General features: G+C 44.4%; 1 protein-coding gene across 1 annotated transcript in view; it reads right to left on the bottom strand.

The window, feature by feature from the left end:
• Positions 1-11,255: 11,255 nt before the first annotated feature.
• The window catches only part of vipr2 (vasoactive intestinal peptide receptor 2), a 158,138-nt gene continuing 151,846 nt past the window's right edge, over positions 11,256-17,547 (bottom strand). The window contains exon 15 of the mRNA XM_041183927.1: positions 11,256-11,552. Coding sequence (XP_041039861.1) covers positions 11,394-11,552 — 159 coding nt within the window. The 3' untranslated portion in view covers positions 11,256-11,393. The remainder of the gene's footprint in view (positions 11,553-17,547) is intronic.

The raw sequence follows: 17,547 nt of genomic DNA on the forward strand, positions 1-17,547 counted from the left end.
TAGGACTATTTTTTTTTTGTTTATGGCTACTTATCAGCAAGGCAACCAAGATCCTCGGGGGTTAGCAATCTATTGTACAATATACAAATACAACACAGGTTTATGAATAGTCGTTTGGTAGTACAGAGCTTGAGTATTGCTGAAAAAGTATGTTTTTGTCAAAGCTTTTCGTCTTGCACTCATCAGGACAATTCGCAAATATACCCATTGTAAAGGGAACAACAATTTATACTGTATGAGAAGAGAGTGCTAATTGGTTGGCAAGTGGAGTCTGATTGGTAGAGGTGTTGCCATGAGGAATGCATCTGTTGATGGGGACAATTAACAACCCTATTACCAATCTGTTCAATCTCATCTTCTAAATTGTTCTTCCCTTTAGATTTGGTATTCTTGCGAATTATTCTGAAGAGTGCAAAATGAAAAGCTTTGACAAAAATGTCTCTTTTCTCAGCAGCACACAACACACATTTTTTCATCAAAGATTATTTTCTTGCCTCAATAACAATGAAGCCCCAGCATCAAATTATTTTAATCTGAACAACAATTTGCAAGGAATTGTATTTGAGACACTTGTGATTCAGCTTTCATGAGTTCTAATTACACACTCTATAATTTAGTTCAGTAAAAGTCTCCTTATGCATGAATATTTTCTTAAAAATTGGTCTTCCAGTAAACTTAAATGTGTTCCAGGTCCTTTTCAGTAATAGATGGGCTGACCGGAAATGTTTCACGGAGTGCAAGAACCTTTAAATAAAACTATCATCATTTCAAATTCCAATCACTTGCTGGAATATTTTTGGGATGGAATGGCTGGGGTAGCCATTTTTCATATAGGAGGAAAAAATACACAAAGTAAAGCACTTTACAGATCATTGTTTAGTGCTTATGTAGGGCATGGGTAGCAGCTGTGTTTTAGGAAAAAACCATAAACCATTCACAGATTGGTAGAGTGGCGATATGGTATGATGGTACAATGAGGCTTTGGCAGACTCGGTGCTGAGAGGTTGTTTCCCCTGGCTGGGCAGCCTAGAACTAGGGGTCAAGGTCTCAGGATAAAGGCGCAGCCATTTAGGACTGAGATGAAAAGCAATATTTTCACTCAGAGGCTTGTGAACCTTTCGAATTCTCTACCTAGGGAGCTGTGGATGCTTAGTCATTGCGTATAATCAAGATAGAGGTCGATAGATTTTTGGACACTAAGAGAATGAAAGGGGGAGTAGGGTATGTCAGGAAAGCGGAGTTGAGGTTATATCTCATCCAGGATCTTATTGAGTGATGGAGCAGGTTTGATGGGCCATATGAACTCCTCCCGCTCCTTTTTCTTACACTCTAACGATAGTTTGGCAAAGGGACATTTTGTATTATGGGGCTGAATCTTCGGCTCAGCGTGCGGGTGCGGGGCCCACTGGCTGAGGCATAAAATGACACGGGGTAACGTCGGGCGTGCGTCCTGATGTCATTGCGCGTCATTTAGATTTTTAGTTCAGTGACTCGGTTGCGCGCCCGCTGAACTGTCAAAGGCCTGTTAAGGCCATTAGTGAACTAATTATGCCTATCGAGAAAGCTGCCCATCCAACCTTAAGGTTGGCGGGCAGGCGAAGAGCCCAGGCGGCCTTCGCATTTTTCATGGAGCCTCATCCACGGGCGGGATGAGGTTTTATGGAAGGTTTATAAATTAAATACATTTTTTCATTAAAGTTCATTGGCATGTCCCAGCTCATGTGAGACTGTCACATGAGGCGATATGTCTCTAAATTCTTTTTCTTTGTTAAAATTTTTGGAACTTATACTAATCTCCCAGGGGCAGCTCTGGCACTTAGGGAGGTTTCTGCGCTCTTTCCCACACATGCGTGAAAGAGCGCAGACCCTGACTCAGGGAACCCCTCTCCTCCCGCTCGGACAGGGGGCACTCAGCGCTTCCGGGCAGGTGTCACGCTGGGCGGGCCTTAACTGGCCCGCCCACGTGAAATGGTGGCTCGGACCCGATCAGGGACGCCGATTGGATCCGTGCCCGCCCCCGCACAACCCCTTCGATGGGGGGGATGTTTTTACCCATGGTGTTCTGATGCAGTGATGGTTTGGCATACACATAGTTGGTATAGTAATGGTTGGTGCACTACTTGTTCAGTATAATGACAATTAGTATGGTGGTGATTTGGATATGGAAACAGTTCAATATATACATAGTTTGCCGCAATGATCTATCAGACAGTGGAAGGTTGGCATTTTGCAAACTTGTTAAAGTGGTGATTTGGTACAGCAGAGTTCAGTGCAATGACAGTTTGATACAAAGGCAATTTACTACAATGCAGTTTGGCACACTGATGTTTTACTATAGTGGTTGTTTGTCTAGTGATAGTCTGACACAATAGGAGTTTGGCATTGAGACAGTTTGATGCAATGATGTTTTGGTACGAAGCACATGACACAGTGGTGGTTTAGTATAGAGACTGTAATGCAGTGGTCGTTGGGTGATGGGACAATAGTGACAGCACAATTTTGTCCCAACTTACCAAAGTCACTGAAGCCAATCCTGTCCTCATTTGGTAATTAACCTATTATTGTCTTCTGCTCACTGGTTCCAACAGAATTCTCATTCAGATCCAATAAAAAGACAATTAAATTATTGGTCATCAGTCATGAGCTGAGGAAAATTCACTTGTTATGCGTTGAATTATCACATTTATATACAAGGTTGGGCCAAAGCTGAATGAGCTCATGAATACGAGGATTGAAAGTTGCATTTTCCCATTGATATCCGGGGATTTGGACGAATTATGTTTTTTATCCTTCAGTGATGCTCATGTCTCACCTCACTGATGACTCAATCTGGAATTTTTGTCGAGCTTTTCCTAATCTGTGGCTATAACTTCAGCGGGAGATTGGTGGGAGATCCCAATGGATAAAAACAGCCACTTGTGATGTTTCTCAGAGGTATCTCCCAGAATTCTGTGGAAGCTATGATGAGATACCAGGAAGATGTATAAGAATTCTCCCCCTATTATTGCATGGAAATGTATGAAATAGGCATAGGTGGTGAGTAGGGGCTAAATTGAACAGCTCTCAAAAATGGGTATGGACATTGCAGTGTATGATTAACTCTTCAGAGCATTGGAAATGCCACCCTTTCTCTGATCTGAGATTGTAGTTATGGCTGCAGCATATGGCTGATTTCAGTGAGGATGGCCTCACTGAAGCACAGATGTTTTACATACTGATCCCCATTGAGATTCAGGTGGGAGAGTTGCTGCCTGAACACCTTGGGCAGAAAAGGCCTACTCCATCACCTCTTCCCCTCTCTTCTGGTAGCTTGCCCTGCTCTGTGTGACCTCTGTCCATTTCCCAAGTCATGCTAAATTCCAACGGGAATGGATACTTGTGTAGGAGCAATCATTTGTACAGAAGCCTTGAATTTATCAAAAACACTTTGAACACCAGCCACACCACTCCCTGTGGAGCTGGTGGGGGGTGGTGGGGGGGTTAGGGGAGACTGTCAGGATGGTCCTTCCTGCTGCTGAATGCGTGTTCAGCTGTGTAAAGTTCAGACAGGATGTTAGCTGAAGTGCTGAATTCAAAAATTGGCATCATGATGTCATGATCTGCCAGATTTGCATGGTTCTGCACCACACACTGTCACCTTCACCATGGCTCACCCCAAAATGGTCCATGAGCTGTACACATCATTTTCTCCCTAGTTGACATAATTGAATCATAGAATAGTTACAGCAGATAAGGAGGCCATTTGGCCTGTCATGTCCATGCTGGCCCTATCCATGAAATATTCACCTACTGCCACTCCCCTGCTTTTCCTCATAGCCCTGCACATTTTTCCTTTTCAGATAATTATCCAGTAATCACATCCATAGTGCTCAGAAAACCCAATCGTGAGCGGTACGTGCTTTGTTTGGAACTGGCTCCTGACAGTGTCTGGTTTCCAAATCCACGTACCTAAGAACTATGTGTAAAGTTAATGAAGTAGAATATAGCAAAGACTCTTACCAAATCCTTTCGTGACTGTGAGCTTGTGCCAATTGTGGTTTTAAAAGTTTGCTGTCCTTAGAACACATTGCCAGATATTACAGGAGCTGGATCATTGCCGACTATGAGATTGATCTGTTCCTTATAGGTAACTGCAATTAATACAAATTAATTTCTTTCACTTAATTATCTCACCCTTAAGTTGCTGGATGGCAGTTTGGGTATAAAATACATTACAAGTGCTCACAATATTGGGCTACCTTTCGGGGGGGCACAATTTTGGATGTGCAGTCTTGGCTTGTCATGATCCCGAGGGTATCTGTAATATTTTTAACCTGCCACTCGTAGTTCTTTAGCTTGCAGAAGCATTTTGGAAGCTATGAGTGATTCAACCGCAATATTTCCTTCCCACATTTTTCAGTTACAATCAGATTTTCTAAGTTGAAGCAGCAATTTGGTTTCAATGGATTTCAATGAATGGTATTTCCCATTCTGGGACTAAGCCCTGTGGTGGCAGAGAGAGTGGGGAGACTTTTATGCCACTGAGGCTGCTGGGAACTTGATTTCAATTCTTGTTCGTTCATGGGATGTGGACATCATTGGCTGGGCCAGCTATTATTGCCCATCCCTAATTGCCCTTGAGAAGGTGGTGGTGAGCTGCCTTCTTGAACTGCTGCAGTCCATGTGGTGTTGGTACACCCACAGTGCTGTTAGGAAGGGAGTTCCAGGATTTTGACCCAGCGACAGTGAAGGAATGGTGATACATTTCCAAGTCAGGATGGTAAGTGACTTGGAGGGGAACTTCCATATGGTGGTGTTCCCATGTACCTGCTGCCCTTGTCCTTCTAGGTGGTAGAGGTCATGGAAGATGCTGTCAGAGGAAGGGGCTGTCCAATGGCACGGCACAATGGGTATCAATTGTGGACAAGTTAGATTCCAAGAAAGTGGAGGCTAGATTTCAATGGTATGGAGGCTGGGGTTCATTTATGTGAAGGCTGCATTTCAGTAGCATAGACATTGTGGTACAATTGTGCAAAGGTCATGTATAAGATACTGATGGGAGTTGACGGGGTGGATACTGAAAGGGGTGGTGTATCCCATTCTGGGACTAAGCCCTGTGGCGGCAGAGAGAGTGGGGAGACTTTCGTGCCACTGAGGCTGCTGGGAATTTGCGTCGTTTCGCCGGCCTAATTACTTATGCAGTCGGGGGTTTCCTGATATTTTGTGTGTCAGGACGGGCTGCATGGCTCATGCCCCATCATCATATCCGGACGCCATATTTAAAAGGCAACTAGACATCAGCTGATCCACTGTTGAAGTGGGAAGATCCACCTCCTGGTAAAGTCCTGATGTCAGAAGATCCACATCGTATATGCTCCACTTACTTCCTTCCGTTCTGATCTCGGTGAGCTGCCCCGGGCCTTCTTGCAGGTAAGCCTGACATTTGCACACCATGCCGGTGCAGACGTGCTCTGCCCCACCGTGAAAAACCCGCTGGCGGCACGGGAAGTCGGATGGGGCGGATGATTCTGGTTGGGCCTTCATCCCAGTAATGGGATGCAAAACGGCTTCATGCCAGCCTCTGGTAGGAATGGCGACCTGCCACGATGGCTGGGAGCGCACGTTCCCGCCATTATTTTACGCTGGTGGGAAACTGACTTTTTGCCTCCTGCTGCATTGCCCCCCCTCTGCCTGCCATTGAGTGAAACTAGAACTGGGGGACACTGTTTAAAAATAAGTGGTCTCCCACTTAAGACAGAAAGGAGGGGAATATTTTTCTCTGAGAGTTGTGAGTCTGTGGAACTCTCTTCTCCAGAGTGCAATAGAGGCAGGGTCTTGGAATATCTTGAAGGCAGAGGTAGATAGATTCTTGATTAACAAGGGGGGTCATGGGTAATTGGGGGTGCGGGGGAAGGTGGAGTTGAGACCACAGTCAGATCAGCCATGATCTTATTGAATGGCGGAGCAGAATTGATAGGCCGAATGGCCTACTCCTGCTCCTAATTCGTATGTTCATACGTCTCAGTGGTGTAGGGACTGCCTTCGATGCTGTACCAACAAAGATTCTTTGGGGACCCCTCCCAAACCTGTGACATCGATCATCTCGAAGGGCAAGAGCAGCAGGCGCATTGGAACACCATCACTTCCGAGTCTCGCTTTTAAGTCGCCAACCTGAGTTAGAAATATATCACTATTCCTGTGTTATTACTGGGCTAAAATTCTGTAACTCCCTAGCTAACCTCATTTTTTTTTCTTGTTCTTCCACGGGATGTGGGCTTTGCTGGCTGGGCCAGCATTTATTGCCCACCCCTAATTGTCCTTGAGAAGGTGGTGGTGAGCTGCCTTCTTGAACCGCTGCAGTCCATGTGGTGTAGGTACACCCACAGTGCTGTTAGGGAGAGCCATTGTTGGCCCATCACCACCTTCTCGAGGGCAAATAAGGATGAGCAATAAATTTTGGCATTGTCAGCAATGACCACATCCTGAAAATGAATTCAAAAAAAGTTGTAATTCAATGTTGTAGAGGTTTGGTTTCAGTGGTATGATAATTGGATTTCAGTGACGTGCAGGCTGGGGTTTTATTTTGGAAAATGAACTGGACGGTCAGTAATTTAAAACATTTGATGTGCACTCGCATTACCAAACGAACACGTAGCCCATGTTGTGCAAGGTTACTGTCGAATGAATCTGATTTGGTTTCAGTTATACTACACCCTGTGCATTGCAGTGACGCTGAAACAACTTCCTGGTGGTGCTGAGTACTGAGCTGTTAGGAGTGTGAAGAGAGTGCAAACACACAGGAAATCTGCTTTCACTTATTCTTCCGATTGAAACATTTACCAGAGCATGAACCTTTGAACTATTATTTGCAATCAGATTTGTTTTTCACTACTAGTGAAGTGCAATAGTCAACCCTGCTATCTGGGAGAAAGGGGAAATTTTTGCTTGATTATTTTTCATAATGTGTGCCCACCTAAATACAGATAGCCATATCCAAAAAAGGTGGCAAGGATGGGGTGATGCCATATGTCACATTATCCCTCATTCCGTCTTAGCAATGCTGGACGCTAGCTGTGGCAGCAACGTAGTGGCATTCAGCGTCACTAGAACTAGCACAATGGGTTAGAAATCTTGGAAAGGTCTTGGTAAATTGATCAGTTAAAGTCACCAACATTCCCAGCATGCTGCAGCTGCCTAAGGGGACATCAGCGTGGTGCGGCATCTGGTGCGGCATCAAGACCAAAAGGAACTAATAAAACAACTCAGATTAGGCCAGGCCTATGAAATGTGCTGAGGTCAATAGTGGGGCAACTGAGCAAGTGCCAAATGAACATCAGCAAATATCAGCATCCATGAAAACCTCGGCGATAAATTCACTTTGCTGACATGCTATTGGGTTTTTAAGATTGAAAGAATTGTTGGCGCTTTTCTCTTTGTAGCTTTTTAGTTCTGTCTGTAGCAAGTTTTGTGAGAAGTGTTTGTGTACTCTGCTTAATGTAAGCCACAATTGGCAAAGTATTGCAATGTGCTGCACACTGGAAGGTCCAGCTGCATTGACGCAAGTCATTGCCGTGATCAGGGTTTACAAATAATTCAAAAACCAAATGCTGCAAATCTGAAGCAAAAAGAGAACTGGTTCTGATAAATTGACCTGAAACTTTGGACTGAATTGTACTGCCGGCCACAGAATACCGATGTCAGGACCAAATGAGGGCCCTGAGCATGCAAATGCCAGTAAAATGGCAGCAGCCCCACTTAATAGACCCTAATTAAATGCTTCAGTTGGCTGCCCCAGCGATGGGACTGCGTTGGGAAAAGGGGCATTTTATTAACTCTGTGTCTCCCAGTCTGCCACCTGGTCCAGCCGATTTCCCTCTGTTTCCCTCTCCACATTGGCTGTTGACCTGCTATATACTCCAGGGATTAATTATATTCTAGCTCTATGACTGCACAAGGCAATCTCTAGTGTGATTTTGGTTGAGGACACTGTCTAAGAAAAGGACTTGGCCTGAAACTTGGGCCTAGAAATGACAGTTTGTGACATTGGTTTAATGGCATTTCCTTGTCTAATATTTTAAGAAAAGCATTAGCCTGTTATAGGTTGGTGCATTAGTTTGGAGTGTATAAACTTGCTCTCTCATCCACAAAATAAATAAGCATTGTTTCCCTAGCGGATAAAACGTGCCTCCTGACTGCGCTCCTCCAAACAGGGCAGCAAACCAGAGTGACTTGTAGTTTTCTGAACAATAGAAGCCATAATTTTCCTGCAAGTGTTGGAAAATCATTCTTTAACACAAAAATATGACATGCTGGAAGGATCAACCACGGTATAACCAACTGGAGAGTTCCCAACATATACCCTGGTACATTTCCACTTCTAGAGAGTTCAGATTCAACTCTGGAACATGGAAGCAGCATTTAAAGTGATAGGAAGTTCTTTTTCACTCAAACGCATGGATCAGCTTCCAGGTGGGGTTGTGGAGGGAGGAATTGAAGCACCACTTGCTGTAATCAGGGGCACTATCATTCTTCCTGGGTTCTTATCGGGTATATGAGCTATTAACTTCATATCCTCTCTGTCACCAAGGCCAGTTGTCTCCACCCCGGCCTCGGCTCATCTTCTGCTGAAACCTTCATAAACACCTTTGTTATCTCCAGTCTCGACTATTCCACTGCTGCCCTGGCTGGCCTACCACCTTTCCCCCTTTGTAAACCTGAGCACATTTAAAACTCCGCTGCCCGTATCTGAACGAGCTCCAAGTCCTGTTCACCCATCAACGCTGTGCTCAGTGAGGTTAACTGGATCCCTGTCCAGCAACATCTCGATTTTAAAATTCTCCAGATCTCTTCATGGCCCCTCCCCTCCCTCTCCCTGTGACCTCCTCCAGCCTCTCGAGAACTCTGCTCTCTTCCAAATTTGGTCTCTTGTGCACTCCTGATTTTAATCACACCGCCACTGTTGGTGGTGCTTTCAGACTTGGCCTTAAGCTCTGAAATTCCTTCCCTAAAAATCTCCATCTCTCTACCTCATTTCCTGCATTAGACACTCCTTAAAACATTACTTCTTCAGCCAAACTTTTGGTCATCTGACCCGATACGTGGCTCGGTGTTATACTTTGTTTTAAAATGCCTCTGTGAAGTGCATTTTTATACATCTGATTGGCTGGCAGTTCTGTAATCCCAGCATTGTCAGTGGCAGCAGTGGTCAGGACTGGGGCTACAAACAGTTCCCAGGCTCTAAGGGTGGAATTTTACATCCCCTCCTGTTGGCAGGATTTTCCTGTCCCACTGAAGTCAATGGACTTTTAAATGGTTCATTGCATTTTCTGGCCTTGCCCCCCCCCCCCCACCCCCGCCCCGCCACTCCCTGCCCTGCTGAGGCCTCGCTCGCCCCATATAAAATGGCAGACTGGTCCCCCACCCCTATCCGCCACCCCCCCCCCCCCCCCCCAGCCCCCACACACACACACACACACACACACCCCCCCACCAGGCTGCAGGCCCCTGGCGGGGAACCGTAAAACTCTGCCTGTTGTTGCTGTTTATAAGTTACAGGTATTCATCGAAACATCAGAACTAATTTGAGGCTTCCGGATGCTCATATCATCATACTGACTCTTGCACTGAAATAAGAATTATTCTGTTTTATTGAAATATACTCACCTCCTGGTATTTGCAATTTCTTCTCTGAATCATTCAATTATTTGACATAAGCAACATAAATAGAAAAGCAAAGAGTGAGTTCAGTGTTGGACAAATAGAGTTATCAGCTATTTTGAATTAAGTAAAAGAAGATGAGTGGATCGTGGTTGCTATTAATTCTCTACATCACGTTGTTGTGAAATTTGTGTCATTTGGTGTCGACTCAAGAATATTGCAGTTTGTCGACATATTTATTTGTTAGAATGGCAGTCAATACATATAATGTGATAGAAATGCATCGAATATGCTTTCATCAACTGGATCATTGTAAGTTGACAAAAAAAGCTACATATTTTTTGGTCGAGGGGTGGATCTTATATGCATCTGTGACATTTTATACAACTCCCGTTCATATTATCTGAATGGAGCTGTAAGGCTGGGATTATTGCTCGAAACCTTAATCAGGCTTTGTCCCATTCAAAGCAAATGAACTTATGCCATGCCAAAACCTTAGAGGGTGTGCAGAAGAGGTTTATTAAAATGGTACCTGCGATGTGGGACTTCAGTTACGTAGAGAGACTACAGAAGCTGACGTATTCCCTTCAGGGAAGAGAAGATTAAAGGAGTCTTCTCTTAATAGAGGTGCTCAACTTCATGAATGGCATCGATAATGGATCAAGGAGAAAAACTTTCCAATGACAGGAGAGGATATGGATTTAATTTAATTGGTAAAAGAACAGGAGGGAACGGACATGAGGGGATTTTTTTTTCACAGTGAGTTATGATGCACTGTCTGAAAGGCTGTTAGAAACAGATTAAATGGTAGCTTTCGAAACGGAATTGGATAAATACTTAAAGTGGAAAAAAAATTGCAGGGCTACAGGGATAAGATTAATTAGAGAGCTTGTTCAAAAATGATTTGACTGGCTTTCTGCAGTGCTGCATCACTCTATGATTCTAAGAAAATAGCAGAGAGAGGAATGTCATCCAAACCCACCAAGCGTTCCGACATTGGCTACAGTAAACTTTAGGCTTTAATTACTTCCCGAGCACTATAATCCCACTGATCAGCGGGATTAGTTTGTAACTGCCACATACTTACTTACAATACAGCCCCACAGTAATTCCTCAAAACGAACTTTGGGGATGAAATTACGTACAGAAATACCCAGTTACTAAATGATTAGAACATAATTTATCCATCTTGAAATCCCGGAATGTTTAAACAATAAATAAAACCTCACGGATTTAAATCTTGTGATGGAAGTTGTGACCTGGTAGAATTCCAATGTATGCTGTTGATGGATTTCCATGAGGCATTCAAATTTGTGGGTGTCCATCCATCCCCTGGGACATCGGAACAGGAACTCATAGCACTCTAAGAACTGGTGATGTGCCTTGTTCGTGTTGCAAAGAGTTGAATGTGAAATACTGGCCATTTTTGTACATAAAAAAAAGTCAACATCACAAGGCTCAGTAAACGAATGTCCGAGCCGCTACTGTGCAGAAGACTACATATATAATCGATTTTCAAGAAATCCTTAAAAAGGTGTTGTCTTGACTGCTGCACACGTTGTTGGGAAGTTTTAAATGTACGCATCGCAAAATGCAAGCTTTGAAAAATTCTCGCGTTTGGAAAGAAAGCGCCTGTGCCTGACGTTCCCCTCGGTTTCTCTCATGTGTCCAAGGAAAACACGAGTGGATCTCTTGATTCCGATGAATGTGTGGGAGGTAGAAAACTGCAGGATTCAGCACCGCCCTCAGAACCACGTTTATACCAGAGAGGTTTCTGTCTGCAGGAAGGACTGAGCTCGGGTATTTCTGCGAGAAGAACCATTCCCTGAAATTGACGTTCTGTGCATATTGTAATCAGACTTTAAGTGACAAGTTGAAACCAAGCTCCGCCATTTCTTTTTCAGTTCCGCTTGAACCTATATTTTAAAAATGAAGAATTGCAATGGCTATAATATATTTAATTTATTGTAGTTTAGTCCTAAAAATAAGCACAGCCACATAAATACATAATATATATGTTAATACATTTGCACTTTTCATTAATATATATTAAAATATATCAGCATATATTAACATACAATACATTCCATAATAACATTAATATGCATTAACATATGCATTAATATAGGGGATAGTGATCATTGTATCATAAGCCACTCACCAAAATGAGTTGGAAATATATCACTGGTCCTTCACTGTCAAAATCCTAAAACTCCCTTACTAACAGCATTGAGAGTGTGCCTACACCACAGGGACTGCAGCGGTTCAAGAGGGCAGCTCACCACCACCTTCTCAAGGGTAATTAGAGATAGGCAGTAAATGCTGGCCGAGCCTGCGATGCCCACATCGGACTTCATGGGGTCCGGAGTTGATGTTGAGGACTCCCAGGGCAACTCCCTCCTGACTGTATACCACTGTGACACTACGTCTGCTGGGTCTGTCCTGCTGGTGGGACAGGACATACCCAGGGATGGTGATGGTGATGTCTGGGACATTATCTGTAAGGTATGATTCTGTGAGGAGGACTATGTCAGGCTGTTGCTTGACTAGTCTGTGAGGCAGCTCTCCCAATTTTGGCACTAGCCCCCAGATGTTAGTAAGGAGGACCTTTCAGGGTCAACAGGGCTGAGTTTGCTGTTGTCGTTGCCTAGGTCGATGCCTGGAGGTCCGTCCAGTTTCATTCCTTTTTTAAGGCCTTGTAGCAGTTTGATACAACTGAGTGGCTTGCTAGGCCATTTCTGAGGGCATTTAAAAGTCAACCTGGAGCCACATGTAGGCCAGACCAGGTAAGGACAGCAGATTTCCTTCCCTGAAGAACATTAGTGAAACAGATGGTTTTTTACAACAATCAACAATGGTTTCGTGGTCATCATTAGAATTTTAATTCCAGATTTTTACTGAATGCAAGTTCCAGCATCTGCTGTGGCAGGACTCGAACCCAGGTCCTCAGGGCATTACCCTGGGTCTCTGGATTACTAGTTCAGCAACAGTACCACCACTCCTTGAGTTGACATTTCTCTAATGGGGTGCTGTGCAAGTGATAATTATTGGCACACCAATATTTCCTTCAGCTTTACCGACTACTCATTTGTTTAGTGAATGGTATTTCCAGGAAAACTCAGCTATGTAACAAAGATTTCTACCAAGTAACTCTGTCAACAGCAGCTGTGTTCATAAAGGTATAAACTGGACCTCTTGTATGTGTGAAAATGCCCTATTTATTAACTATTAACAGAGCTGAAAAATTGTAATTCCCTGATGCCAACTTGTAGCTGTAGGCAGTTCCAGAGCAGAAACAGCAGCCACTCATTCATCTGACATCTCATCCTTCAGGGGACCTTTAGCTGGATAGGGATGAGCAAAGTCTGGAAAATGGCATTGTCAGATTCTCCTGTTTGGAGTCTAGGACTATAAGACAATTTACATTCTACAAAAACAGCCTTGCTCCAAAGTCTTGTGTTAGCTCACAGACTAGTACCGTTGTGGATAACGCCCACTGAGGAATCTTTTCTAAAAACTGCAAAATACAACAAGGGCCCAGATTCAAATTCTCTAAAGTGGTTAAACTTAGCTTTTCAGCAGCCACAATGTTGTCAGCTTTCATTCTGATCTCAGGCTGGATACTGCTGAAACCTTTGTCCATCTTTCCTGGTTCAACTTCTCTGATGCTATCCTTGCCGGTCTCTCGGAGAGCTCGGCTGCTCTCACCCTGTCCCGTCCAAAGTCTAGATCAACCTCATGCCCTTGACCTCACTGACTTCCAGTAGCTCTTCCCATTCCCTCCTGCAGTGATTTTAAAAGCTTCGTCCTTTTCTATGAATTCTTTGGAATCCTCTCCAGCCCCATGTTCTAGCACGCACCCTCTTGTTCCTTTGTGTATTCCCTCCTTGCTCTACTCTCAGCATCCTAAAACTCCCTTCCTAAAAACCTTTCATCTTGCTGTATTTAGCAGTGAGGAAGTGTTGTGGTTATGACACTGGTCGAGTAACTGCAGAGTTTGTAATCACTGATCCTGGGGGGGCGGGGGGGTGGTGGGGGGGTGGGGATGGGGGTGGGGGTGGGTGGGGTGGGGGGGAAGTGATTATGAAAGCTACTGAGGTGTTGTAAAAACCCAGTAGGATGAGTGTCTTTCAGGGAAGAGACCCTGCCAACAGTATCTACGCTCACTCACTTTCCAGAACCGCTTCATGAAATTCCGGGTCATGGGGAGTCGGAACCTATCCCGACAGGCAATGGGCACCAGGCGGAGTACACCCAGGACGGGCCACCAATCCATCACCTGGAGTATCTATACTTGAACAGGGAAATGTGCAGGGCAGCAGGGCAGTTTCAAAGAATTGGGGCAGCCATAATGGGCTGAATGGTCTCCTTCTGTGCTGTATGAAATGATATCTCCCATCACTGTTAGAAATCTCCTCAAAATCCACCTTCACAACTATTCGGTGTCCTACACAACTCGCTTCACACACTCCTGCTCATTGTCCGTCCAATTATTTGCAAAGTGTCTTGAGAATTTCGCTATGTTACAGGTGCTACACAAGCTGCAAGCTGCTGTTATTTTATTGGGATCGTTGCCACTGCCTGCTCAGGCATTATTTCCTTTGAGGCTAGCTGACTCACACATTCTGTTGGAGTGCAGGGTTACAGCCAGGTTCTAGATTCTGGCTGCCTGTTGTTGTCATCCATTAGAAAATTACATTCCTTTAACATTCAAGTCTTGTAACCAAGTTATCAGGCAAAGGTCACTGAAGCAGGCAAAATGAATAAGTTCAAGGAAGAATTGGATAGAGTTCTGGAGAGAGAAGAGACTGAGAGCTTAGAGCAAGATGGAAACTAGGTGCACTTCACCTACAAACATAATAACCTTTACGTGTTCCTAAAACTATTTCTGTTCTTAAACAAATGTGCATCTTTACTAGGCTTAGGAAGGTAGATAAATCCTGTGCTAGCTTGCATATAGATTATACTTTGTTATAGCAAACAAAAACCAGCTGAAATTAGGGGTGCCATCCCCTTGCAAGTTATTATTAAGATTTTCCTCAGGGGTGAGTCACGCTTTGGAATGATGCTTTATATTAGTGGTAACCTTTGGGAAAGATTGACATTCGTGGAGACATCACACAGCCTGTAATTCTCATCTTTTAAAATTAATGCACAGAGGCTCACAGACAATGTCCCCAGGTGCTGCTAACATATTAGAAGTTCTGGAAGGCAGAATTCCCTATTTTGTTAACATGATAGGTGGAAATTTCCCTTCCAAAGACTAAGTGCGTTGGCAGGTGGGAAAGTCAGTGTGATTCCCACGAGGCCGCGGGGCAGGTTCTCACGCCTGATCTTCCGCTTTTCAGCTCATTTTTTATGCATCTGTGAGGACATTGTCGAATCTCATGGTGGGGCGGGCAGTGATTCGTCCGCCTCGCCGATACCTCATGGGGTCGAAGGTCCTGGCACCATAGTGTTAGGACATGGCAGATGACCTGTGCCAGGCAGATCAAATCCACGAGGGAAACTTGATCATGTGGCCACAAAAACTGTCTTTGTATTTTATTTCGAGATGCGGGCCTTGAATTCAGTAGTAATAAGTCCACCACGACTTCAGAGCTTCTTTAGAAAACTAAATTAAACATTTATTAACAAAAGAAAAGATTTCAAGCACATACATAAGTCAACAAATTATTACTATAATAACTCCTAAAACCCCGAATTAATCTGGCTTCCAGTTACACCCCGGTTAAGGCAACAGTAAAAAACAAATAGATTTAAACAGACCCAGGCAAAGCACACAATACCCTGGACAGTGGAATTCAAAGTGAGTATTCTCAACTTCGGTTCCTGTAGACAGCAACTTAATACATAGAGGCTGGAGGATTTTTACACTTGTGTTAGACCTTAGAATGCCTTCTTCCCTTACACATAGCCTTATCACATTTATACATATTTCTTCTTTTTAATGCAAATCCCGTTGTTCCCATGGGCAGGATTTTCCGTTTGTTGGGCGGGAGGGCATGGGAGCGGCCGGGATAAGGTCTGCCACCCGTGATTGGCCCTTGATCACGATTCCGCGCTGGCTGGCTGTTAATTAACGGCCATCCAGCGTGAAACGTGCACTGAAACACTCAGCGCTGGTGGAGTGGGGGCAGAAAGAGGGCGAGGGTGGAAGTCTGTGCTTGTGCAGAACAGCATGTGCTGAAAGCACCCTGAGGGCACAGAGCTGCCTCAGGGAGCTGAAGAATCGGAGAAAGGAAAGTAAAGGTTTAAAGATGATGTAAACATGTCCCCACATATGACTCAGTCAGATGAAGAGGGACATGTTTAAAATGACGGTGAAAAGTATTTAATGGATTTTTATTTACTGTTGGGAACCTCATTCCGTCTGTGGATGAGGTTTTGTTAAAAATGCAAAGGCTGCCTGGCCTATTCGCCTGCCCGCCAACTGAACAGTTGAACGGGCAGCGAAAAATATAAATTAATTAATTGCTTAAGGGCCTTAATAGGCCTCTTAATTGTTGGCAAGCACACTGCCGACTCTCGTTTGCACCCACCAACTGAAAGATCACCAGAGTACGTGATGACATTGGGACGCTCACCCGATGTCATCATGTGTGATTTTATGCCCAATCAGGTCGGGCGCGTGCCTGCCTGATGTATGTAAAATCCTGCCCCATGTTTTTGCAACTTTACTTTTGTCATAATATAAATCCTTTTTGGTACTAATTTTATCACTAACCTTTGGGAAAAATAAACACACTTTTTTGCTTAGCGTCTCCTGGCTGGTGTAACATCTTACCATCTCTTTGAAATTCAAACTACTCTGGTTTATATAAAAATGCTAATTTTCCTTAAACTTCACATTCTAAAACTTCAGCCATGTTTACGTATTTAGCGTTTAAAACCTAGCTTCCTTTTTGATAACTCATAGTCCCCAGATCAGCTGTCTCCAATTCAATTAAATCCCATACACATACTCATCCAAACCCCACTATTAACTTACTTTTACAATAAATCACAATAATATTATGAAAATTAATATATTTTCATGACAATATTTAAATGGCACCCTCCACCAGTGCAGATACATAGCTTGGTGGGCCCTAGTTCTATAGTAGGCTCGAGCTCACAATCTGATCACCTCACAGATGCATGTCCACAGCAGACAGAGACAGTGACAGCCGAGGTCTCTGATACTTGGGGAACTATTAGAGACCAGGTACCTGCTGAGTCCGAGTCCTGTGGTGAGCCTCTGGAACTGGCTTTGAGAGAAATGTTGGAGATGCGGGGACAGGCAGGGGAACATTAGGTAGAGTTGTCAGAGGCCGTCAGCAGACTGTTCTGTCTGGTGACATGGCTCCGGCATGCAAGCACATTGAAGTCTCCATTGGAAGGGAGACAGTTTCTGCCGGATTTGCGTTCAGACCTGCACATCATCACTCTAGCCATGTGTGCGTTGAGTAGTGGATAGGCAAGAAGGGGACGAGGCACCTCGACCTCCCTCCATGTGCCCCTTTCCTCAAGTAGACAGGGAGGAGTCCTTGGGCACCCAGACAGCATAGGAGCATCAGCCAGACACCCCAGGGGCATCACCCAGGAAATTCTGAAGGTGTCCAGTCGCTCCAACTCCCCCCTGACTCCATCAATGACAGCTGGTCAGGCCGAGGAGGGTGCATCTGAGCAGGTGAACCTTAGCAGGCTGGGGACCTCCAGACCTCGGGCCTCCAGAGGATGCCAGCCAAAGTCACCTCAGACAACAGGGCGTCGCAGTCAGCTGGCTGCCTCCATCTCTGCTGCGGATGTCAGGGCTGCAGCAATACGTAGAAATAGGTGTTTAATCACCACTTAAACTTTGCACTTTGTAAATGTATTTTGCTGCTCTCCCTCAAAGTCTCAGGTACTTAATGGCTCTTCCATTTGATG

This window comes from Carcharodon carcharias, chromosome 3 (genome assembly GCF_017639515.1).
Source record: "Carcharodon carcharias isolate sCarCar2 chromosome 3, sCarCar2.pri, whole genome shotgun sequence".
Taxonomy (NCBI): Eukaryota; Metazoa; Chordata; class Chondrichthyes; order Lamniformes; family Lamnidae; genus Carcharodon; species Carcharodon carcharias.